At 31.5% G+C, this 21,474-nt stretch overlaps 2 protein-coding genes, 1 long non-coding RNA gene and 1 pseudogene across 10 annotated transcripts in view; 3 read left to right on the forward strand and 1 right to left on the reverse strand.

The window, feature by feature from the left end:
• LOC127905181 (uncharacterized) overlaps positions 1–21,474 on the reverse strand; it is a 47,553-nt gene that overhangs the window by 24,007 nt on the left and 2,072 nt on the right. The window contains exon 2 of the long non-coding RNA XR_008058962.1: positions 10,236–10,459. This is a non-coding gene — a long non-coding RNA (uncharacterized LOC127905181). The remainder of the gene's footprint in view (positions 1–10,235; positions 10,460–21,474) is intronic.
• The window catches only part of LOC18097410 (cysteine-rich receptor-like protein kinase 10), a 50,152-nt gene that overhangs the window by 24,006 nt on the left and 4,672 nt on the right, over positions 1–21,474 (forward strand). The window contains exons 1-7 of one of the 2 annotated variants that reach the window (XM_024592757.2): positions 10,080–10,950; positions 11,068–11,184; positions 11,272–11,477; positions 11,586–11,796; positions 11,946–12,183; positions 12,438–12,588; positions 12,680–13,158. In XM_024592757.2, the coding sequence (XP_024448525.2) occupies positions 10,167–10,950; positions 11,068–11,184; positions 11,272–11,477; positions 11,586–11,796; positions 11,946–12,183; positions 12,438–12,588; positions 12,680–12,982 (2,010 nt within the window). In that variant the 5' untranslated portion in view covers positions 10,080–10,166 and the 3' untranslated portion in view covers positions 12,983–13,158. Of the gene's footprint in view, positions 1–10,079; positions 10,951–11,067; positions 11,185–11,271; positions 11,478–11,585; positions 11,797–11,945; positions 12,184–12,437; positions 12,589–12,679; positions 13,159–21,474 lie in introns of those variants that run through there. The other variant, XM_052452018.1, reaches the window with a different exon arrangement.
• Positions 1–21,474, forward strand: part of LOC112327363 (cysteine-rich receptor-like protein kinase 15) — a 40,641-nt gene that overhangs the window by 11,037 nt on the left and 8,130 nt on the right. Inside the window, exons 1-7 of one of the 7 annotated variants that reach the window (XM_052452012.1) lie at positions 17,797–18,674; positions 18,932–19,045; positions 19,136–19,326; positions 19,484–19,694; positions 19,796–20,033; positions 20,129–20,300; positions 20,428–20,758. The exons of 4 other annotated variants lie outside the window; for them this stretch is intronic. In XM_052452012.1, the coding sequence (XP_052307972.1) occupies positions 17,879–18,674; positions 18,932–19,045; positions 19,136–19,326; positions 19,484–19,694; positions 19,796–20,033; positions 20,129–20,300; positions 20,428–20,727 (2,022 nt within the window). In that variant the 5' untranslated portion in view covers positions 17,797–17,878 and the 3' untranslated portion in view covers positions 20,728–20,758. Of the gene's footprint in view, positions 1–17,796; positions 18,675–18,931; positions 19,046–19,135; positions 19,327–19,483; positions 19,695–19,795; positions 20,034–20,128; positions 20,301–20,427; positions 20,759–21,474 lie in introns of those variants that run through there. 2 more of the 7 variants (XM_024592759.2, XM_052452014.1) reach the window with 2 other exon arrangements.
• On the forward strand, positions 219–20,845 carry LOC18109058 (cysteine-rich receptor-like protein kinase 10; annotated as a pseudogene).

Genomic DNA, 21,474 nt, shown 5'->3' on the forward strand with positions numbered 1-21,474 from the left:
AATAATTTTTAATATCCCATATAAATGGAATGGTAGCTTGAATATAAGACAATTTTAACATCACATAATGTTTTGACAAATCAAAGATGCTCCTTGATGAAAACATCAAAGAAAGAAAGAGAAATGATGATGGAGAAAGATCAGAATGGGGAATGTTTTGATGAAGAATATTGAAAGTTTAATAGTCCCATTACTCCACATGGTTTCAAGTGACTTTCCAAGCCGCCCTTTTTTTCCCGTTAAATTTGCTCCAAAATGATCCTGATGACAACCATAGATGTAAATTTAGTCATGTTTTTGCTGATCATACCGTTTCCAGCTCTCCCAACCATTACTGTTGCAGACAATCTTTTTACATCTTGCTCCAACACAAGTAACTACACTCTCAACAGTCCGTTTGACAGCAACCTCAAGCTTCCTCTTGAGAAATTGCCTGCCATGATCACTTCATTAACAGGTTTTAACCACACCTCTGTTGGAGATCGCCCTGCCAAGGTCTATGGCCAAGCACTGTGCAGAGGTGATGTCAACTCAAGTTCCTGTCAGGCTTGTGTGGAGAAGGCAAGCCAAGAAATCTTTAAGGATTGTAGAAATTATAAAGATGCAATCATATGGTATGAACTTTGCCAAGTTCACTACTCGTTTCAGAATATGACTTCCTTGTATGTTTATACAGGGAAGTATCCAGACTGGGATTCTCAGGAGAAATTTCTATCAGATCCAAAACATTTCTCTGATGTTCTAATCTACTTAATGACTAACCTGTCAACTGAGGCCGCTGTCAATCCTTCCAAGCACATGTTTGCAACTGGGTAAATCAAATTTAGAAGCGAAACCGTATATGGTCATGCACAGTGCACACGAGATATCGTAGCAGATGATTGTCAAACATGTTTGACAACTGCTTTGGTTGAACTCAAAGGATGCTGTTCGTCACGGCAAGGTGGAATTATTGTTAGCAGGAATTGCGACGTGAGATTTGAGCTGTACAAATATTACAGTGCCTCGAGTTACTCGTTAACATATCCGAATCCTAAAGGTTAGTGAACAGAAATTTTTTTGCTGAAAATCTGTGAGCGAAAAGAAGTAATCATGTCTTGCATTAATGACTGATATGGTTATTCTTAATTCTTGCCCATGACGGATAACATGTAGCGCAGAATTGTCCAGAATCTTAGTTTATTATTTTTGGAGATTAAATATTTTTCTTCATAAATTGAATCTTATGCAATTCTATGCTTTGCAAGGCAGGAAGTAATTGGAAGATTGGGATAGTGGCATTTGCAGCATGTGCTCCTGTAGCGGTGATTGTAATTGTCATTGGGTCTTGCATTGTCTGTCTGCTGAAAAAAAGAGGACAACAAAGAGGTAAATTAACTAAGCGATCAGCAGATTGTTAGGCTAAATTGATATCAGAACTACAAAAGAGTAAAACTCCGATTCTTTGTCAGGCGTGGAAAGAAGTCACCTAGCATTATTACAGGAATTGGCCTGTCCAAGAGGGGTCACAATGACAGATGAAGGTCAGTTGGTAAGTTCTGAGGACCTGCCTTTCATGGACTTAACTACTATCAGAGAAGCTACAGACAACTTCTCCGATTCAAATAAGCTTGGACAAGGTGGGTTTGGCACTGTTTATAAGGTAAGTGGTCAAGGGGCTTTGCTGTCATAATCCACTGAGATTCAGGAGTATGTCTTTCCAATCCATCCCTCTAGGAAAACCGAGTTTTTTGTTCAGTTTGCCATGGCTTAATATTGCTTCAGTTGATAATATTTGCCTCATTGCAAATTTGTTTCAGGGTGTGTTACCAGATGGGAAAGAAATAGCTGTTAAGAGGCTGTCAAGGAAGTCATGGCAAGGCTTAGAGGAGTTCAAGAATGAAGTCAAAGTAATTGCAAAATTACAGCACCGAAACCTTGTGAGGCTATTGGGATGTGGCATGGAAGGAGACGAAAAGCTGCTCATATATGAATTCATGCATAACAAAAGCCTTGATATCTTTATCTTTGGTCTGTTCCTTTCATTTAGTTTTCCTTTGAATTCTTAAATATAACATTTTCAACAATTAAACGATGCAAGAGGCTGAAGTTTTTTCTTATTCAAATTTCAGATGCCGAAAGACGCGCACTTCTTGATTGGGAGACATGTTACAACATAGCTGGTGGGATTGCTAGAGGACTTCTTTAACTACACGAGGATTCCCGGCTTAGAATCATTCACCGGGATTTGAAACCTAGCAATGTGCTACTAGACCATGAAATGGTTGCCAAGATATCAGATTTTGGCATGGCTAGAATTTTCTGCGAAAACCAGAACAAAGCTAACACTAGAAGAGTAGTAGGAACATTGTAAGCCCTCTTTTAATTTTATTTTTTTTACCTCTAATTTCTTTTTCTAGTTTGGTGATGATTTTAGTCCTAAATTCTTATAACTTATCCAAAGTACGTCTTACGCACGAAACAGCGGATATATGGCTCCGGAGTACGCAATGGGAGGGCTATTCTCAGTGAAATCAGATGTCTTCAGCTTTGGTGTTATACTACTGGAGATCACAAGTGGGAAAAGAAGTAGTGGCTTTTATCTCTCAGAACATCGCCAGACACTCTTAGCATATGTTTGTACAATACATCGCTGCCATCAAAATTTCCATTCAAATAATTTTCAACCTATGAAAAAGAATTTGAAGCTTGAAAATTATAACTAGGTACTGTTATGATAGTTTTTTTCATGCAATTTGACAGGCGTGGAGATTGTGGAATGAAGGGAGAGAAATGGAATTAGTGGATCCTTCGTTGATGGACAGAAGTCAAACAGAAGGGATTGTGAGGTGCATACATGTTGGGCTGTTATGTGTGCAGGAAGATCCAGCAGACAGGCCAACAATGTCATTTGTGGTTCTAGCTTTGGGAAGTGACCCAATAGCTCTTCCTCAGCCGAAACAACCTGCTTTCTCTCTAGGTAAAATGGTTCCAATCTACAAGTCTTCACCGACGGATCCTTCTGTAAATCAAATGACTGTTTCTGGTATCGCACCGCGCTGATTGTTAATAAGATTGCCACTGTTCCTGTCAATGTCTGCGGCAATTGGTGTGGTTCAGAATAGCTAGTTTTCTTAGCCATTTTGTTAAGATCTCAAAATGGTGAATAGAAGACCTCAAATTGTGTATAATAAAAATGTACTGTCTGAATAGAAAAATTAACACTACTTTTCCTTCAACCAACCTAATAATAACATACTTTAGGAGGAGGTGAACAATGATTTTAATTAAAAATTAAAAATTAAAAAAAAAAGAAAAAATTATTGTTTCAATTAACACTACTTTAGGAGGAGGTGAACAATGATTTTAATTATATTTTATATTTATATAAATATTAAATTTTCCTTCAACCAACCTAATAATAACATAAAAATCAATGTAAAAATATAAAAAAATCTCTTAACAACAGTTTTAGATTTTTTTACTTACAATTATATTTTAATAATTTTACTATGTATTAAAAAAAAAACTTATTTATACTCAATGAATTTGGTCATGACTAATGATTCGTAGATAAGATAAAATCATCATTGCATTATTTTATTAATCATTATTTTCGCTCACAGTAAACATTGTTTACACTTATAGTGAATAGTGTTTTTTCAAGGGGATTTAGGCTTTGTTAATGTTTTTCTAAGTAGGTTGAGAAAACGATAGGAATTGAGAGGGTTTTTATAGATTTTTTCCTTCAGTTTCTCAACAAAATCCTAATGGAAAGGAAACATTAAAAAAATCATATTGTTTAAGAGCTAAAATCAAGGATTTTTTTAGTTCAAAGGTTTTCAATTTTTTTGTTGTTGAATTGCCAAAGAGAGAGTTGGCTCTCTCGACTCACAAGTTCACCTAAAGGGTTCATAAATTGGCATTGTCAAGGAATAATTAAGAGGTTGTATTTTAATAATTAAATCTTTTCTTTTTTAAAAAAAAAGTGCTATTACTTTCATTAATAATAGTTAAAAATATTATTGGTTATGCTATTATTTCAATTTTTGAATGGTTCGCTAGTACAGTTTATTTGAAATTGTTGTAGTTTTTATTTTTCAAAATACTCTTAAAATTGCTTTGCTTTTCTTATACAAAAACGTTTCACCACATAGTTTTTATGATTTTTTTAAAAATTATTTGTCGAATTTATTTTTTTAATATATATTGAGTTGGTTGAGAATTACAGCTGTAGCTTTTCTCATACAACACTGTGGATTGCTATAGTGTTTCCCCACATGGTTTTTTTTATTTATTTTTTTTAAATTTTGAAAATTGTATTTGTTGATTTTATTTTTTTAATATTAAGCTGGTTTAGAATTTAGCTTTGTAACTTTTTTCCTTAAAACATTGTGGATTACTATAGTGTTTCCCCACATGTGTTTTTATTGTTTTATGATTTTTTTCAAAATTATCTTTGTTGATTTTATTTTTTAATATTGAGCTGATTGAGAATTACAATTATAATTTAGGGAAAACATTGTAGCTTTTCTCACAAATCACTGAGGATTGCTATAGTGTTTTCCCCACATGATTTTTTTTAGGTTTTTTATGTTTTTTTTTTAAATTTTCTTTCTTGATTTTATTTTTTTTAATATTGAGTTGGTTGAGAATTACAATTACAAGCAATATAAGTAAGGCTAAATCATGTGGGGAAAGCACTGTACCTTTCCTTACAAAACATTGTGGATTGCTACAGTATTTCCTCACATGGTTTTTTTTTTCTTTTTTTGTGTTTTTTTTTGTTATGATTTTTTCCAAAATTATCTTTGTCTATTTTACTTTTCTAATATTGAGTTGGTTAAAATTTAGCTTTATATTGTTTTTCATTAAAACATTGTGGATTGCTACAGGGTTTCCCCACATGGTTTTTTTTTTGTTTTCATTTTTTTCAAAATTATCTTTGTTGATTTTTTTTAATATTGAGCTAATTGAGAATTTAACTTTGTAATTTTTTTCTTTAAAACATTGTGGATTGCTATAGTGTTTTCCCACATGGTTTTTTTTTGTTATCATTTTTTTCAAAATTATCTTTGTCGATTTGTTTTTTAATATTGAGCTGAATGAGAATTTAACTTTGTAATTTTTTTCTTTAAAACATTGTGGATTGCTACAGTGTTTCCCCACATGGTTTTTTTTGTTTTTGTTTTTATTTTTTATAATTTTTTCTAAAATTATCTTTGTTGGTATTATTTTTTTAATATTGAGCTGATTGAGAATTATAATTATAATATGTGGGGAAAGCATTGTAGCTTTGCTCACAAATTACTGTGGATTGCTAGAGTGTTTTCCTCATATGGTTTTTTTATTTTTTTTGTCGAATTATCTTTGTCGATTTTTTTTTTTTAATATTGAGTTGGTTGAGAATTACAATGACAAGCAATATAAGTAAGGCTAAATCATGAGGGGAAAACACTGTACATTTCCTCATAAAACAATGTGGATTGCTACAATGTTTCCCTACATTGTTTTTTTCCTATTTTTTTGTTTTTTGTTTTTTTGTTATGATTTTTTTAAAATTATCTTTGTTGATTTTATTTTTTTAATATTGAGTTGATTGAGAATTACAATTACAATAAAGCTAAATCATATGGGGAAAACGTTGTAGCTTTCCTCACAAAACACTATGGATTGCTACACTGTCTTCCCATATAGTTTTTTTTTCTTATGATTTTTTTTTAAATTATCTTTGTCGATTTTATTTTTCTAATATTGAATTGGTTGAAAATTACAATTACAATTACAAGTAATTACAAGTAAGACTAAATTATATAGGAAAGCACTTTAGCTTTCATCGCAAAACATTATGTATTGCTATAGTGTTTTCAAAATGTTTTTTTTTCTGTTTTTTTGTGTTTTTTTTGTTATGATTTTTTTTCAAAATTATCTTTGTCGATTTTATTTTTTTAATATTGGACTAGTTGAGAATTTAGCTTTGTAATGTTTTTTCTTTAAAACACTGTGGATTGCTATAGTGTTTCCCCATATGTTTTTTTTATTATGATTTTTTTCAAAATTATCTTTGTCGATTTTATTTTTTTTAATATTGAGTTAGTTAATAATTACAATTACAATAAAACTAAATCATGTGGGGAAAGCACTATGGCTTTCTTTACAAAACACTGTGGATTGTTACAGTATTTTCCTACATAATTTTTTTTGTTATGATTTTTTTCAAAATTGTCTTTGTCGACTTTACTGGGGAAAGTATTGTAACTTTCCTCACAAAACATAGTGGATTGCTATAGTGTTTTTCCTCATGAATTTTTTTTTCTTCAAAATTGTAATTGTCAATTTTATTTTTTTAATATTGAGTTGGTTGAGAATTTAACTTTATAATTTTTTCAAAATTATCTTTATTGATTTTATTTTTTAATATTGAGCTGGTTAATAATTACAATTATAATGTGGGGGAAAACACTGTAGCATTCCTCACAAATTACTGTGGATTGCTATAGTGTTTTCCCCAAATGTCTTTTTTAGTTTTTTTATGAAATTGTCTTTCTTGATTTTTTTTATATTGAGCTGGTTGAGAATTACAATTACAAACAATATAAGTAAGACTAAATCATGTAGGGAAAGTACTATAGCTTTTCTCACACAACACTGTGGATTGCTACAATGTTTCATCATATGTTTTTTTTGTGTTTTCTTTTTTGTTATGATTTTTTTTAAAATTATCTTTGTCGATTTTATTTTTTTAATATTGAGCTGGTTAGAATTTAATTTTGTAATTTTTTCTTTCAAACACTGTGGATTGCTACAGGGTTTCCCCACATGGTTTTTTTTTGTTATCATTTTTTCTAAAATTATCTTTGTCGATTTTATTTTTTTAATATTGAGTTGATTGAGAATTACAATTACAATAAAACTAAATCATGTAGGGAAAACATTGTAACTTTTCTCGCAAAATACTGTGGATTGCTACGTAGTCTCCCCACATGATTTTTTTTCTTATGATTTTTTTGAAATTGTCTTTGTCGATTTTATTTTTTTAATATTGAACTGGTTGAGAATTATAATTACAAGTAAGGCTAAATCATATAGGAAAGCACTATAGCTTTCCTCGCAAAACACTGTGGATTGCTATAGTGTTTCCAACATGGTTTTTTTTATTATTTTTTTGTGTTTTTTTTTGTTATGATTTTTTTGTCAAAATTGTCTGTCAATTTTATTTTTTTTATATTGGGCTAGTTGAGAATTTACCTTTGTAATTATTTTTAAAACACATTGGATTGCTGCAGTGTTTCCCCACATGTTTTTTTTGTTTTTTTATTATGTTTTTTTCTAAAATTATTTGTTGATTTTATTTTTTTAATATTAAGTTGTTTGAGAATTACAATTACAATAAAGCTAAATTATGTGGGAAAAGCATTGTAGCTTTTCACATAAAACACTGTGGATTGCTATAGTACTTCCTTATATGATTTTGTTTTGTTATGATTTTTTTTAAAAAATTATCTTTGTTGATTTTACTGGAGAAAGCATTGTATCTTTCCTAAAAAAACACTGTGGATTGCTACAGTGTTTCCCTTCATGATTTTTTTTTTTAAATTGTCTTTGTCGATTTTTTTTTAATTTTGAGCTGGTAAAGAATTGAACTTTGTAATGTTTTTTTTATTAACAGAAAAGCTAAATCATGTGAGGAAAATACTGTATCTTTCTTCATAAAACACTGTGGATTGATACAAATAATTCTATGTAGTCTCTAAATTTTTTATCATTAACATAACTTTTTTTCCTTCTTGGAATATTGGCTCCATCACACCTTTAGTATTTATTACTTATCTAGTGCTAGTTCGTAATTATAACACCATCTAACACATTTATTTCATAAACCCACGGCAATGCGCGGGCATGCCTTCTACTTCTACACTATATCCCATATATAAAATATTTGGATATATAAAAGAATGCTACATTTTTATCCATGTTTTTGAATTTTATGTCCATAATGATATCATATTTTGTAGTTCAAACGATATTTTACAATTTAATCTTTCATTAGACTAAAAGAGTATAAAACTAATAACTACCTTACGTAAAATATTAAATTTCAAATAAAATGATGGAATTCTACAAATCAGCTTGCATTGATAAAACTAATTTAAAGTCTTTTTTTTATTGTTTTTTTGGTGAACATTAACCAACAAAAAACACAAAAGTAACAACAAGCACAACTAACATAGAATCACCATACAAAAATCTTAATTTTAAATTTTATTATTGGATAGTTTATCTTCAAATAGTCTCTTGAAATACAAGCAGAATAATAATATTTATATAAGTCCAAAATCTATCTTAAAGAGAAAAAAAATCCTAATAAATAATTACGTAGTTATTCTATGAATTTTTAAACTAATTAGGAAAAATAAATTTATTAATTATAGTATTTAATTTTTTAAACTAAATAAAATATATAAAAACACCATTAAAAAATAATTTTCTAAACCATATAGAAATAAAAATAATTAATAAAATAAATATTTTAATTGCTAAAAATCCCCCGCATCCTAAACTGATAGACGATCAAATAAACTGATTTATATACGTTTCACTGATGGATAGTTGATACACACAGCATACTCACTACAATGCACCACTTGGAGTTTTTTTGGGTTGCGGTGCAACCTCTATCTCATGATTTTTTAAATTTATTTTTATTTGAAATTATTTTTTTTAATTTTTAAGATTTTGATATGATAATATTAAAATTAATTTTTTAAAAAATAAAAAATATATTATTTTGATTTATTTTCGACTAAAGTTTTTTCCAAAAAGCAATCATTATCATACTCTTATATACCCTCTTAAATATTTAATTTTTATGAACCATTAACTATATTTGAATACTTTACAAAATATTTTTAATTTGAAAAAATATTAAATTTATATTTTCTTAATTTTACAGATGCTAATTCATGCCTGCTGTTTTTGTTTTTAAACTTCTGCTACGTTTTCTTTTCCCAACGCACCTCTCATGTATATACTTGTGATATTACGGGAACTGAAGGTATAATTTTTTACCCATAAAATTTGGTTTTTCCGTGGATGACAACGGAAACATTCTAAGTAATGTTTTTTTTAAAAAATATTTTTTTAATTTTTTTTATCCAAAAAAAATCAAGCTTATATAATTTTAAATATATTTTAATATGCTGATATAAAAAATAAAAAAATATAAAAAATCATTATTATTATACATTTTAATTAAAAAAATATTTGTGAAAATTACTTCATACTATATCACCGAATACGTACCTCGAGGCTGAAATTTAAATTAATGAAGTAAAAGTGGGCCGATCGTAAATGCAGTTTCCTACAGTTTTCCAAGTACGAAATATGAATCACAAAACTAGTCGTGTTCAAACTCGGAATTGTCGTTCACAGTCGAACATTGAATATTCATGAAACATTGGTTAAAACTTTAAGTCCAGGTCAAATCCTTAACGTCCAACCATGTTCTTAACAAATCTTACAAATTACATAAGACCTTCCTGGAAACTACACACCACGAATAGATCGCTGTCAAAAATTCAGTATTCATTGTCCAGTATAGTTTTGTTGACCATAGCAAGTCCATTTTTCTTTTTCAACACACACATGCATGCACATATATTGTAAAAAATGGGAAAAAAAAATGAAGTTATGAAATAGGATGTAACTGTTTCATGAAGTTATGAAATATATAGGGTAAAAACTTGATTCGTATTTATTGATTTTTTTTGTTGAAATTTGATTTCATCCAAAAAATTTAATCTTATCGATGATCTTTAAGATCTTTGCTAATGTGTTGAGTTTGTTTTTCCAAGGATATGACATTAAATTTGATAATAAAATATCAATTTAATCCAAAATATTAAAATTCAGTGGTGAGTGACTCATTTAATATTACCTTATATTCTTATAATTATTTGACGGGGGACTTCGTTCTATAACAATATTTTTCAACTTGCCTTGATTTATCCCAATTCTTCCAAGAAAATTCCAATTTGCTATGCTTTTGGATGACCCACCATATTTGACTGCTTTATATATATAAATATGGTCTCCCGGCCGTAAGGTGAAAGAAGACAGAAAACAATTTCAGCTACACATTATAGATGATTCTTGATAGCTAGTGTCGAAATCTCAAAACACAAGATATGGGTCACAATTTCCTTCTTGTTAAAAAAAGTTTTCAAATTCTTTTGCTGTATTTTTCCATTGCCAACCTTCTTGATCTTGCTTATGCTGATCCTCCTTACAGACTATGCTCGAACAAATCTAACTATACAGATAATAGTCCATTTCAAAACAATCTCGAGACCCTCATGTCTTCTCTTTCCTCAAATGCTTCTGTTTCAAAAATTTTCAATACCTCTACTGGAATTGATCCAGACAGAGTGTATGCTCAATATATGTGCCTCAACTATGTAAAAAATGAAAGCTGCCGTACCTGCGTAGCCGCAGCATCTCAAGATATCAGGCAGCTTTGTCCAGGAGATAAGAAAGCAGTTGTCTGGGAAGAGCTATGTCAATTGCGCTACTCGAATCAAAGATTCTTAGGCCACTTGGATGTTTCAGGAAACGTTCCCCAATATAATCCAAAGAACATTTCAAATCCAGAACATCTTAGTTTAGTAGTCAATAAAACCTTGAGTAGTCTTATCAAGAAGGCAGCTTTTGATTCTTCAGCGAATATGTATGCTACTAGAGAAGAACCGTTCACTGATAGTGACAGCTTTTTCTCTCTAGTACAATGCTCTACAGACTTGTCTCCAAATGATTGTTACACATGCCTTGAGGTTGCCATAAAAAATGTTACGACTTGTTGCTATTTTTCTCGTGGAGCAAGGGTTTTCAGCCGCAGTTGCTATTTAAGGTATGAGTTATATGCTTTCTATGACAGCGCATCTGAATCTTCTCAAAGTCCGGTGACCGGAAAAGGTACTAATTTGCTTATAGATCAATTAAGACGTAAAAAGTGGTTATATTTGGATGTATTTGCCAATAAAAAAAACTATACTTCATGCACTGAAAATAATTTCTTTTCCTTAATGACAGGCAACGAAAGCGAAATATGGATAATTACCATCAGTACTGTGGTATCAACACTTTTGGTGGCAGCAATTTTAGGCTCTTTCTTCTGCCATCTTGCGATGAAATTCAGAATGCGAAAATGCAAGGATACTTCTTATGAAATTCACTAACATGTTCTTTTTGGTTTTCTTTGTAACCATTGTTGATTTCTTGAATCTTATCATACAGGTAAGAAAGAAAATACTAGTCAAGATGGTAAATTTCATGGGTTTGATCACCCAAACCGCAATGATTTCCAGCACCAAGATTTTCAGAGAGATGGCCTTAATGATCGGGAATCCGCAATTATGGATTTGGCATCCATAAATGCAGCTACCGATAACTTTTCTGAAGCAAACTTTCTTGGGCAAGGTGGTTTTGGCCCAGTATACAAGGTAAATGAATTACAATATCTTATGTTCAAGTTCAAATTACCTTACGAAGTACTCTAGAGAAGAGATAAAGGGAGGTTTTACTAATTCCTTTGTTGTGAATTTTTGAAGGGTATACTGAGTGATGGAAAGGAATTAGCAGTAAAGAGACTTTCAGCTTTGTCCGAGCAAGGCAAAAACGAGTTTACAAATGAAGTTCTGCTAATCATGAAACTTCAGCACAAAAATCTTGTTAAGCTTCTCGGTTTTTGTGTTGATGGAGAGGAAAAGCTTCTGGTCTATGAATTCATGCCTAACAACAGCCTAGACATGGTCCTCTTTGGTAACTAGTCCTCTTTAATAAGTTTCTTAATGTTTTGAAATCAGAAATTTCGATTCATTGATCTCAGATACAATATGCTGAAATCTTATTTCTCAAATACTGAATACAAGCAATAATTTGATTTCGTATCAATTTTGATTTAACTGTAGATCCGAGGAAAGGTGCTCAACTTAGTTGGAGAAGTCGTATTCATATTATAAATGGGATTGCGAAGGGAATTCTTTATCTCCATGAGGATTCTAGACTTAGAATCATCCATCGGGACCTGAAAGCTAGCAATATCTTGTTGGACAATAACATGAATCCGAAGATTTCTGACTTCGGAATGGCAAGGATCATGGAAGCTAATGAAGGCGAAGCCAATACTGTTAGGATAGTGGGAACATAGTAAGTGAATTTTCACCTGAATTATCTTTGTATAGTAAGTATAATCACTTCATTAGTTACCCGATTTCCTAGACAATAATAATATAACAAAGCATAATGACATGATCCATCATTTGCCGTGTTTCATGTTTCTAACTAATTTTCCGAGTCTGGAGTTTTTTGGGCCACCTCTGTTGGAGCACAGCACATAGGGCTTGTTGGATATTTACTTTTTCCAGGATTACTAAAACATTTCTGTCCCTTCTGTTGAATAGTGGATACATGGCACCAGAGTATGCAATGGAGGGACTTTACTCCACCAAATCTGATGTTTTTAGTTTTGGAGTTATTCTGCTGGAGATCATAACCGGAAGAAAGAATTCTGGATTCCACAAATCGAAACGTGCTCCTAGCCTCCTAGCTTATGTAAGTTTCTTCGGCATAGAATACACATAATCACTTACTTGACACTATGATAAAAATGTTTAGTTAAATGCACTTCCGAATCCTGAATCAGGCATGGGAATTATGGAACAATGGAAAGGAACTCGAGATGATAGATCCAGTGTTGGTTGATTCATGCTGCTCTGATGAATTTTCCCGATGCGTGCATATCGGTTTATTATGCGTCCAGGAAGATGCTAGTGAAAGGCCAGCCATGTCTTCCGTTGTTTTAATGCTGAAAAGTGACAACTCAATTGATCTTCCCCAACCTCAACGGCCGGCCATTTTTGCTGGGAGATTTACAGACCACCACGAGGCAAAAGCTAATGATTGTTCTGTCAATGGCTTAACAGTTTCTGATATTTTACCTCGTTGATGAAGCTCGTGAATGAAGTGTGTGACCAGGAAGCCCTCTTAGGTATGTCCGCTGCTATATAGGATGGGGCAAAATACATTCATTGTTCCGCAGTTACAAAAAATGGTATGAAAGAGTAATAATGGATTGAAATCAATTATCTGTTAAATTGTTTTTAATATAATTATTTATTACAATCTTTTGAATGTGAATACTGAATATTTGATTTGGTATTTACAATGATAATTAAAAAATTTCTTTGATAGTAATGTTAAAGGTACACATGGATGGAGGGACCATGAGTCACCAATCACTGAATGTATAGGGACTTGCATGACCAAAATTCCAGTAAAGGAGTTGATACGACTAATTTTCAAAACTTGAGGGATTACAAATGTATTTTACCAAGTTAGATGTTAGGTTTTGTGTAAAACTTTATTGCACTGGATTAACTAATCATTTTTGGTCCCTGTACTTTTGTTTAAGTGCCCAATGTTGAGTTCTGCGCAAATATTCTTATACATCTTATCGAATTTGGAGGGGCACGATTTGATGAACTTAAATAATAAAACTAGTTTTATACTAGCTGACACAACACCTGATATTAACTATAACTAAAATTAATCAGTATTTCACTATAATATGGACTACTATGCACTGTAAGTAAATTCATTAAACTGTAGCATGGGTTAATATGCACTGTAAATAAATTCACTGTGAATTGTATTATTCTGCACAGTAGCGGTTTTGTGAGTGCTTTCACTGTGAACCGCATTGTTTGGTAGGGGCATGTGTGAAGCTGCATCCAACAGGCCCCAAGCGTCAAGCTGGAGGCGCGTCCCCTGAGATGCGCACATGTGGTGCTAGGGCTGCCTGCCTGGGGTTGGGAACAAGTGGGGCACGAGCATGGCTCCCTCCCAGCGCAGCCCAAGCACCACGTGGCACTTGGGATGCCTGCCTGAAGGCTGAGCACACTACTGCACACACATGGCACTTGGGTTGTGCTGGAAGTGAGCCATGTTCATGCCCCACTTGGGGACACCTGATGCTTGGGTCATGACGCTGGACCCGAGGTTCTTGGATCCTAAGATTCTAAATATTATTGTTTGTTTTAAAAATATTATTATTATTATTATAATTAATATTATTAATAAAATAATTAATAAATTTGAAAGAAGATATTATTAATAATATTGAAAACATATTATTATTTACATTATAAATTTTTATGAATTTTTTTATAAAAATCAAAAGTTAGCCCGCGGCATAGTATTATTAAAAATAGTGAACAATTCTAAGTATTAATATAAAAATTATTATAATTTGAGTTGTAAATATTATTATTTTTCTTATAATACAAAGTATTCATCTAAAAAATATTTGAGAATTTTTTGAAAAACTAACCCTATCAAGTTTTATCATATTTGTTCTAATAAACAAATATATTTTCTACTGATTTTCGTTTTCATCTATGTAATTTCAATTATTTAATTTTATTTCCTTAATTACTTCTTTAATGAGATTGTGATTTTTAATAATGCAATTAAAATCCACACACCTGACAGAAATGGGGGAGGGAGAAATTGGAACAAAGATGAAAGATGCAAGATCTAATTGAAACAAACCAAAGATTTTAGATGAAATTAAAATCTATCCTTTATTTTTTTGAGTTTTTTAATAAGACCAATTAAATTCCGTATTCTTTTCTCCACGCGCAGCATTAAGACGTACAAGAAGACTTTTCATCACGGGACTTTTCTCTATCCTTTGATGCACAAGCTGCATAAAATAGCAAGAGAAGACCTTCAACTCTTGAACCCACTCGAGGAAAGTGCAACCATATGCGAATAGGCATTTGAGATTCTCTGGACAGTACTCGTGGCATGGAGTGTGACTCTTGAATATATTTTCTCATAAATAAGAGGACCAAAAAGCAAGTCAATGGTACGTTGGTCCCAATAGATAAGATTAATAAAGATTTTTGGGGTTGGGGGTAACATGTTTTTTATTAAAATTTTATTTTATTTTATTTTAAATTAATATTTTAGTATTTTTAAATTGTTTTAATATATTGATATCAAAAATAAATTTTAAAAAATAAAAAAAATTATTCTTATACATCATCTAGGGCACTCCAAACACTTCTAGATAGTCCTCCTAAGAATTGAGGATAATTCAAAATCTAGATAAATTCAACCAGGGGAATGGTTTGATAAAAATTAAGAAAAAATCATCCAGAATAATCAAATATGAATGTTAGGGATTTTAGTGGAGATCACATACAATAACTTTGTACCATTTTAGTGGAGATCAGATTTTGTCTCTTGTGTGAGCAAGAACAAATATGGGATTTTTCCGTCGGCGTAAGACACATATTCCGTCGGTAATTAATTTACCGACGAAATCACCGATGAAAATGTTCCGTCGGTGCATCTTTCATCGGTAATTTTTTGTCCGTTGGTAATAAAAAAATATTATTACCGACGGAATAGACGCGTAAAAAAAATTACCCGCTTCATTCCATCGGTATATCCCTCAAAAAATACAATCGGTAATTCCGTCGGTAATTATTTAAAAACATTTGTAAAAAAATATATTTTATAAAATAATTAAATTAACATAAATCAACACTCTATAATATATACTAAAAATGCTTGGAAAAAACAATAAGAAAATCAACTCAAACAAATTTGCAACAAATAAATAAAACAAAAAAATAAATTCAACTAAAAAAATTCATATGAAAAAAATGAAGTTCCAATTGCTAAAAATTTAAAAATCCTAAAAATTGATCTCATATGAAAAAAAAATCTCACAACAATATTTATACAATTATTAAGAACAAAAACAATTAAAAATAAAATAAAAAACAAATATAGTGAAAAAAATCATGAAAAAAGAAGAAAAAAGAAAAATCTTACCTTAATGTAGTTGCAAGTGAAGCTAAGGAGAAAGAAAAAAATTTCGTAAAGCATATTAATTAAAAAAAAACTAAGAGGATAAAAGAAGAAAGAAGAAGAAGACATACCCGAGCATGGAGGAGAAGAGAAGGAGATGAGGATAGAAGAGAAGAGAAAGAAATAGATATTGATGTTTTTTACATATAGTGAAGAAGAAGAAGAAGAAATGAGTCTGTCTCTTGTGAAATAAGGGGATTCGGGCTTTTTATTGGGCGGGTTAGGAATTACCGACGGAGAATTAAATATTAATATTTGTTCATTATTCCGTCGGTAATTTTGTCTGTAATATTTCATTTAAATTTTTAATTTCATAAAAAAGTTTTCAGAAACCGCCAACAATCACTGACAATTTTTCAATCCGTCGGTGATTCCGTCTGTAATATTTAAATGAAAATTTTAAATTAATTGAATTTTTTCAGAAAACCGCCATATAACACCGACGACTTTTCAATCCGTCGGTGATTTTGTCCGTAAAGAACAACAATTAACAGTGCAATTGGAAAGTAAACAGTTCTAGAGCTCTTTAAAAAATACCGACGGAATAATTCCGTTGGTAATTATGTTGGTAAAAAATGACACATCATTTTTTTTGCTTTGTTTTAATTTTTTTTCCCACTGTAATTCCCTCGGTGTTTCTGTTTGTATTTATCGATTTTCTGGTAGTGACTAGCATAATGTATATATACTTTTCATCCATTTGTCTATTAAAATCTTGAACAAAAATCCTAGGAAAAACAAAAATTAATATCCCATATAAATGTATGGAATATGGTAGCTTGAATATAAGACAATTTTAACATCACATGGAGCCTGATTATTTCTTGAAAAATCAAAGATGCTCCTTGATGACAACATCAAACAAAGAAAGAGACATGATGATGGAGATAGATCAGAATGGGAAATTGCGACCATATGCGAATAACCACTTGAGATTCTGAGTGGATAAGTTTGAACAGTACTCGTGGCATTGAGTGCGACTCTTGATTATATTTTCTAATTAATAAGAGGACCAAAAAGCAAGTAAATGGTACGTTGGTCCCGTGTTTAAGATTAATAAAGAATAATAACTTTCAGCTGTTTTTTTTATTAAAATTTAATTTTTTTACTTTAAATTATTTTTTAATTTTTTAAAATTATTTTAATATGTTGATGTCAGAAATAAATTTTTTAAAATTAAAAAAATTAATTTTTATTAATTCCCTAGCAAAATAACATTTTAAAAAATATAATTTACTATACTTTTAAACATCATAATTCAAAATCAAGGTCAATTCAACCAGGGAATGGTTTGATCATAAAAATTAAAAACAAATCTTCAAGAATATATAGAATGTTAGGGATTTTAGTGGAAATCGCACACAACAACTTGTAACATTTCAACACATGAGTTTTTCAAACTAAGAATATTGTTTTTGAATGTATAATTCCAATTCTTTTGTTAACAACTTCCGTTTTGAATATTCTTTTTTTTTTGTCAATATTCAAACTCTTTTGAATATTCTTCTATTCTTAACAACAGTGCTGCATCTAATAATTAAGTTAATAATTTAAGTCATTTTATATCAGATTCAATTTAGTAAGAAACCTATCATTCTATTCTGACTAATTAATCTTTTCAAAAAACGCTCATGCTATCAAATTCTATTTATAAAATTTCACAGCATTAATCCAAGTAATGGATTTTGAATAAAATACTCTTTCGTTGTTTATAAAATATTAAAAAATAATATAAATTATATTTTATAACCTTTCTTGACAATTAAAATAATTTTTTAACATAATATTAGAGTTTTTATTATTAAAAGGTTACAAGTTGGAATCAATATGAAGGTTTTTATTGATCTTTTTTATGTAAAGCCGCCAGAAGTTGCTTTCGTAAATGGAATGCCTTGCATAAATTTGTTACTCATCTCAATCCTAGCTTTTTATTGCTTGTCTTGTCTAAATTTTTGTTAAGATGTTCATCCAAAATATAATTATGACCAGGCATGCACTTTTAGCCATGTGTTTCTTGATTATACTGCTTTCAATGCTCTTTGCCCTTGTTCTTGCAGACCCTCTATTCACAACTTGCTCAACTAATGAATATGGTAACTATGATCTGAAAAGCCCATTCGGAAAGAACGTGAAGATTGTCCTTGAAACCTTACCTTCCATCACTTCATCAACCGGCTATAACAGCACAGCTATCGGTAGATTCCCTGACAAAGTCACTGGCAAAGCACTTTGCAGGGGAGATGTCACTTCGAGTGCTTGTCAGACTTGTTTGAGAGATGCAAGCCAAAAACTGTTGAAAGATTGCGAAAGTAAAGAAGCAATCATGTGGTATGAACGATGCCAAATTCACTACTCGTTTCAGAATATAATTTCATTGGATGTTTATGCCGGGAAGTATCCAGACTTGGAATCTCATAAAAAATCCGTATCAGATCCTGTTCATTTCTACGAGAATGTAAGGTTCCTTATGGACAACATGTCAAATGAGGCGGCGCTCAATCGTTCAAAGCTCATGTTTGAAACTGGGGAAATCAAGTTTTCAAGGAACGAAACCATATATGGCCATGTACAGTGCACTAGAGATATCAGAGAAGATGAGTGTCAGAAATGTTTGAGCTCTGCTTTGATTGATCTCAAGGGATGTTGTTCTTCGCAGCAAGGTGGAATTATTGTTAGTAGTAATTGCAATGTAAGATTTGAGCTGTACAAATACTACAACACCTCAAGTCACTTGATAACATTCCCAACTCCTAAAGGTGAGTAAACATAATTTGTTTTTATTGATAAACTGTCAGCAAACAGAAGTTATGTTTTGATTACACTTTAGTAAGAAAGGGCAGTACCAGTAATTCTTGGTGTTTCAAATGCTGGCTTTACTCATAAGTACCCAAATTGTTAATGATTGATATTGTTACTATTAATTCATTCTTTGAAAGGTAATGTATTGGTACCAAATTGTCCAGAATCCTAGTCCATTATTAAATGATATGATACCAAATTCTTGCTTTGCAAGGCAGGAGTAATTGGAAGATGGTGGCAATTATTGTGTTTATACCTACAATGGTGCTTACAATAGTCATTGGATCTTCCATTTTCTGTCTGAGGCGAAAAAGAAGAAGACAAAGAGGTATCTGAACCAAGTGATCAGGTCCACTTTAATTAAATAGGTTAATTTACATCCGAATTCAAAAGTACTAAAACTCCTATTTTTTAGCAGACATGGAAAGAAGTCACCTAGCATTATTACAGGAATTGGCCTGTCCAAGAGGGGTCACAATGACAGATGAAGGTCACTTGGTAAGTTCTGAGGACCTGCCTTTCATGGACTTAACTACTATCAGAGAAGCTACAGACAACTTCTCCGATTCAAATAAGCTTGGACAAGGTGGGTTTGGCACTGTTTATAAGGTAAGTGGTCAAGGGGCTTTGCTGTCATAATCCACTGAGATTCAGGAGTATGTCTTTCCAAGCCATCCCTCTAGGAAAACCGAGTTTTTTGTTCAGTTTGCCATGTCTTAATATTGCTTCAGTTGATAATATTTGCCTCATTGCAAATTTGTTTCAGGGTGTGTTACCAGATGGGAAAGAAATAGCTGTTAAAAGGCTGTCAAGGAAGTCATGGCAAGGCTTAGAGGAGTTCAAGAATGAAGTCAAAGTAATTGCAAAATTACAGCACCGAAACCTTGTGAGGCTATTGGGATGTGGCATGCAAGGAGAGGAAAAGCTGCTCATATATGAGTTCATGCCTAACAAAAGCCTTGATATCTTTATCTTTGGTCTGTTCCATTCATTTATTTTGCCTTTGAATTCTTAAATTTTACATTTTCAACAATTAAATGACGCAACAGGCTGAAGTTTCATCTTATTCAAATTTCAGATGCCGAAAGACGCGCACTTCTTGATTGGGAGACATGTTACAACATAGCTGGTGGGATTGCTAGAGGACTTCTTTACCTACACGAGGATTCCCGGCTTAGAATCATTCACCGGGATTTGAAACCTAGCAATGTGCTCTTAGACCATGAAATGGTTGCCAAGATATCAGATTTTGGCATGGCTAGAATTTTCTGCGAAAACCAGAACAAAGCTAACACTAGAAGAGTAGTAGGAACATTGTAAGCCCTCTTTTAATTTTATTTTTTTTTACCTCTAATTTCTTTTTCTAGTTTGGTGATGATTTTAGTCCTAAATTCTTATAACTTATCCAAAGTACGTCTTACGCACGAAACAGCGGATATATGGCTCCGGAGTACGCAATGGGAGGGCTATTCTCAGTGAAATCAGATGTCTTCAGCTTTGGTGTTATACTACTGGAGATCACAAGTGGGAAAAGAAGTAGTGGCTTTTATCTCTCAGAACATCGCCAGACACTCTTAGCATATGTTTGTACAATACATCGCTGCCATCAAAATTTCCATTCAAATAATTTTCAACCTATGAAAAAGAATTTGAAGCTTGAAAATTATAACTAGGTACTGTTATGATAGTTTTTTTCATGCAATTTGACAGGCGTGGAGATTGTGGAATGAAGGGAGAGAAATGGAATTAGTGGATCCTTCGTTGATGGACAGAAGTCAAACAGAAGGGATTGTGAGGTGCATACATGTTGGGCTGTTATGTGTGCAGGAAGATCCAGCAGACAGGCCAACAATGTCATTTGTGGTTCTAGCTTTGGGAAGTGACCCAATAGCTCTTCCTCAGCCGAAACAACCTGCTTTCACTCTAGGTAAAATGGTTCCAATCTACAAGTCTTCACCGACAGATCCTTCTGTAAATCAAATGACTGTTTCTGGTATCGCACCGCGCTGATTGTTAATAAGATTGCCACTGTTCTTGTCAATGTCTGCGGCAATTGGTGTGGTTCAGAATAGCTAGTTTTCTTAGCCATTTTGTTAAGATCTCAAAATGGTGAATAGAAGACCTCAAATTGTGTATAATAACAATGTGTCTGAATAGCTAGTTGGAATTATAAGGGTTCTGACAAATTATAAGCCAGAAATAAATAGCATGACGAGACATTGTCCACTAATTATTTTAAGGTGGTACTGATATAGTTTTGGTTCTGGTCACGTTGGTCTCTAACACTAACCACTACTGTTTTTTTTTTTTTTTTTTTGGAAAGGAAAAATATCAATTTCATCAAATCTAAATTGTAAAAATACCCCCCTTGAACTTATGCCAAAAAAACATAGTTTTAAGATAATATTTTTTTTATAAATATTAAAACGAAAATATATTAGATCGACTCAAGTCAATCTATGTTAACATATAAACTTCACAATCTAAATCATGAGACCGTTATAATCTCATAGAAAATAAATAAATAAAATATATTGAAGTTAAATTGTTAACTTACCAAAATATTGAAGGATGAAATTAAAAAAAAATCAATTAAAAAAAACATGAATCAAATGAGTTAACCTACAAAACTTATGACTTGAATCATGAGATTATGATAACTTAAAAGAAAGTAAACCGAAATAAATTATAAAATTCAATTTCCTAATAAATCCAATATTAAAGAATGAATTTGAAAAAAAAAACTAAATGAAAAAT

The sequence above is a fragment of the Populus trichocarpa genome, chromosome 4, assembly GCF_000002775.5.
Source record: "Populus trichocarpa isolate Nisqually-1 chromosome 4, P.trichocarpa_v4.1, whole genome shotgun sequence".
NCBI classification, from domain to species: domain Eukaryota; kingdom Viridiplantae; phylum Streptophyta; class Magnoliopsida; order Malpighiales; family Salicaceae; genus Populus; species Populus trichocarpa.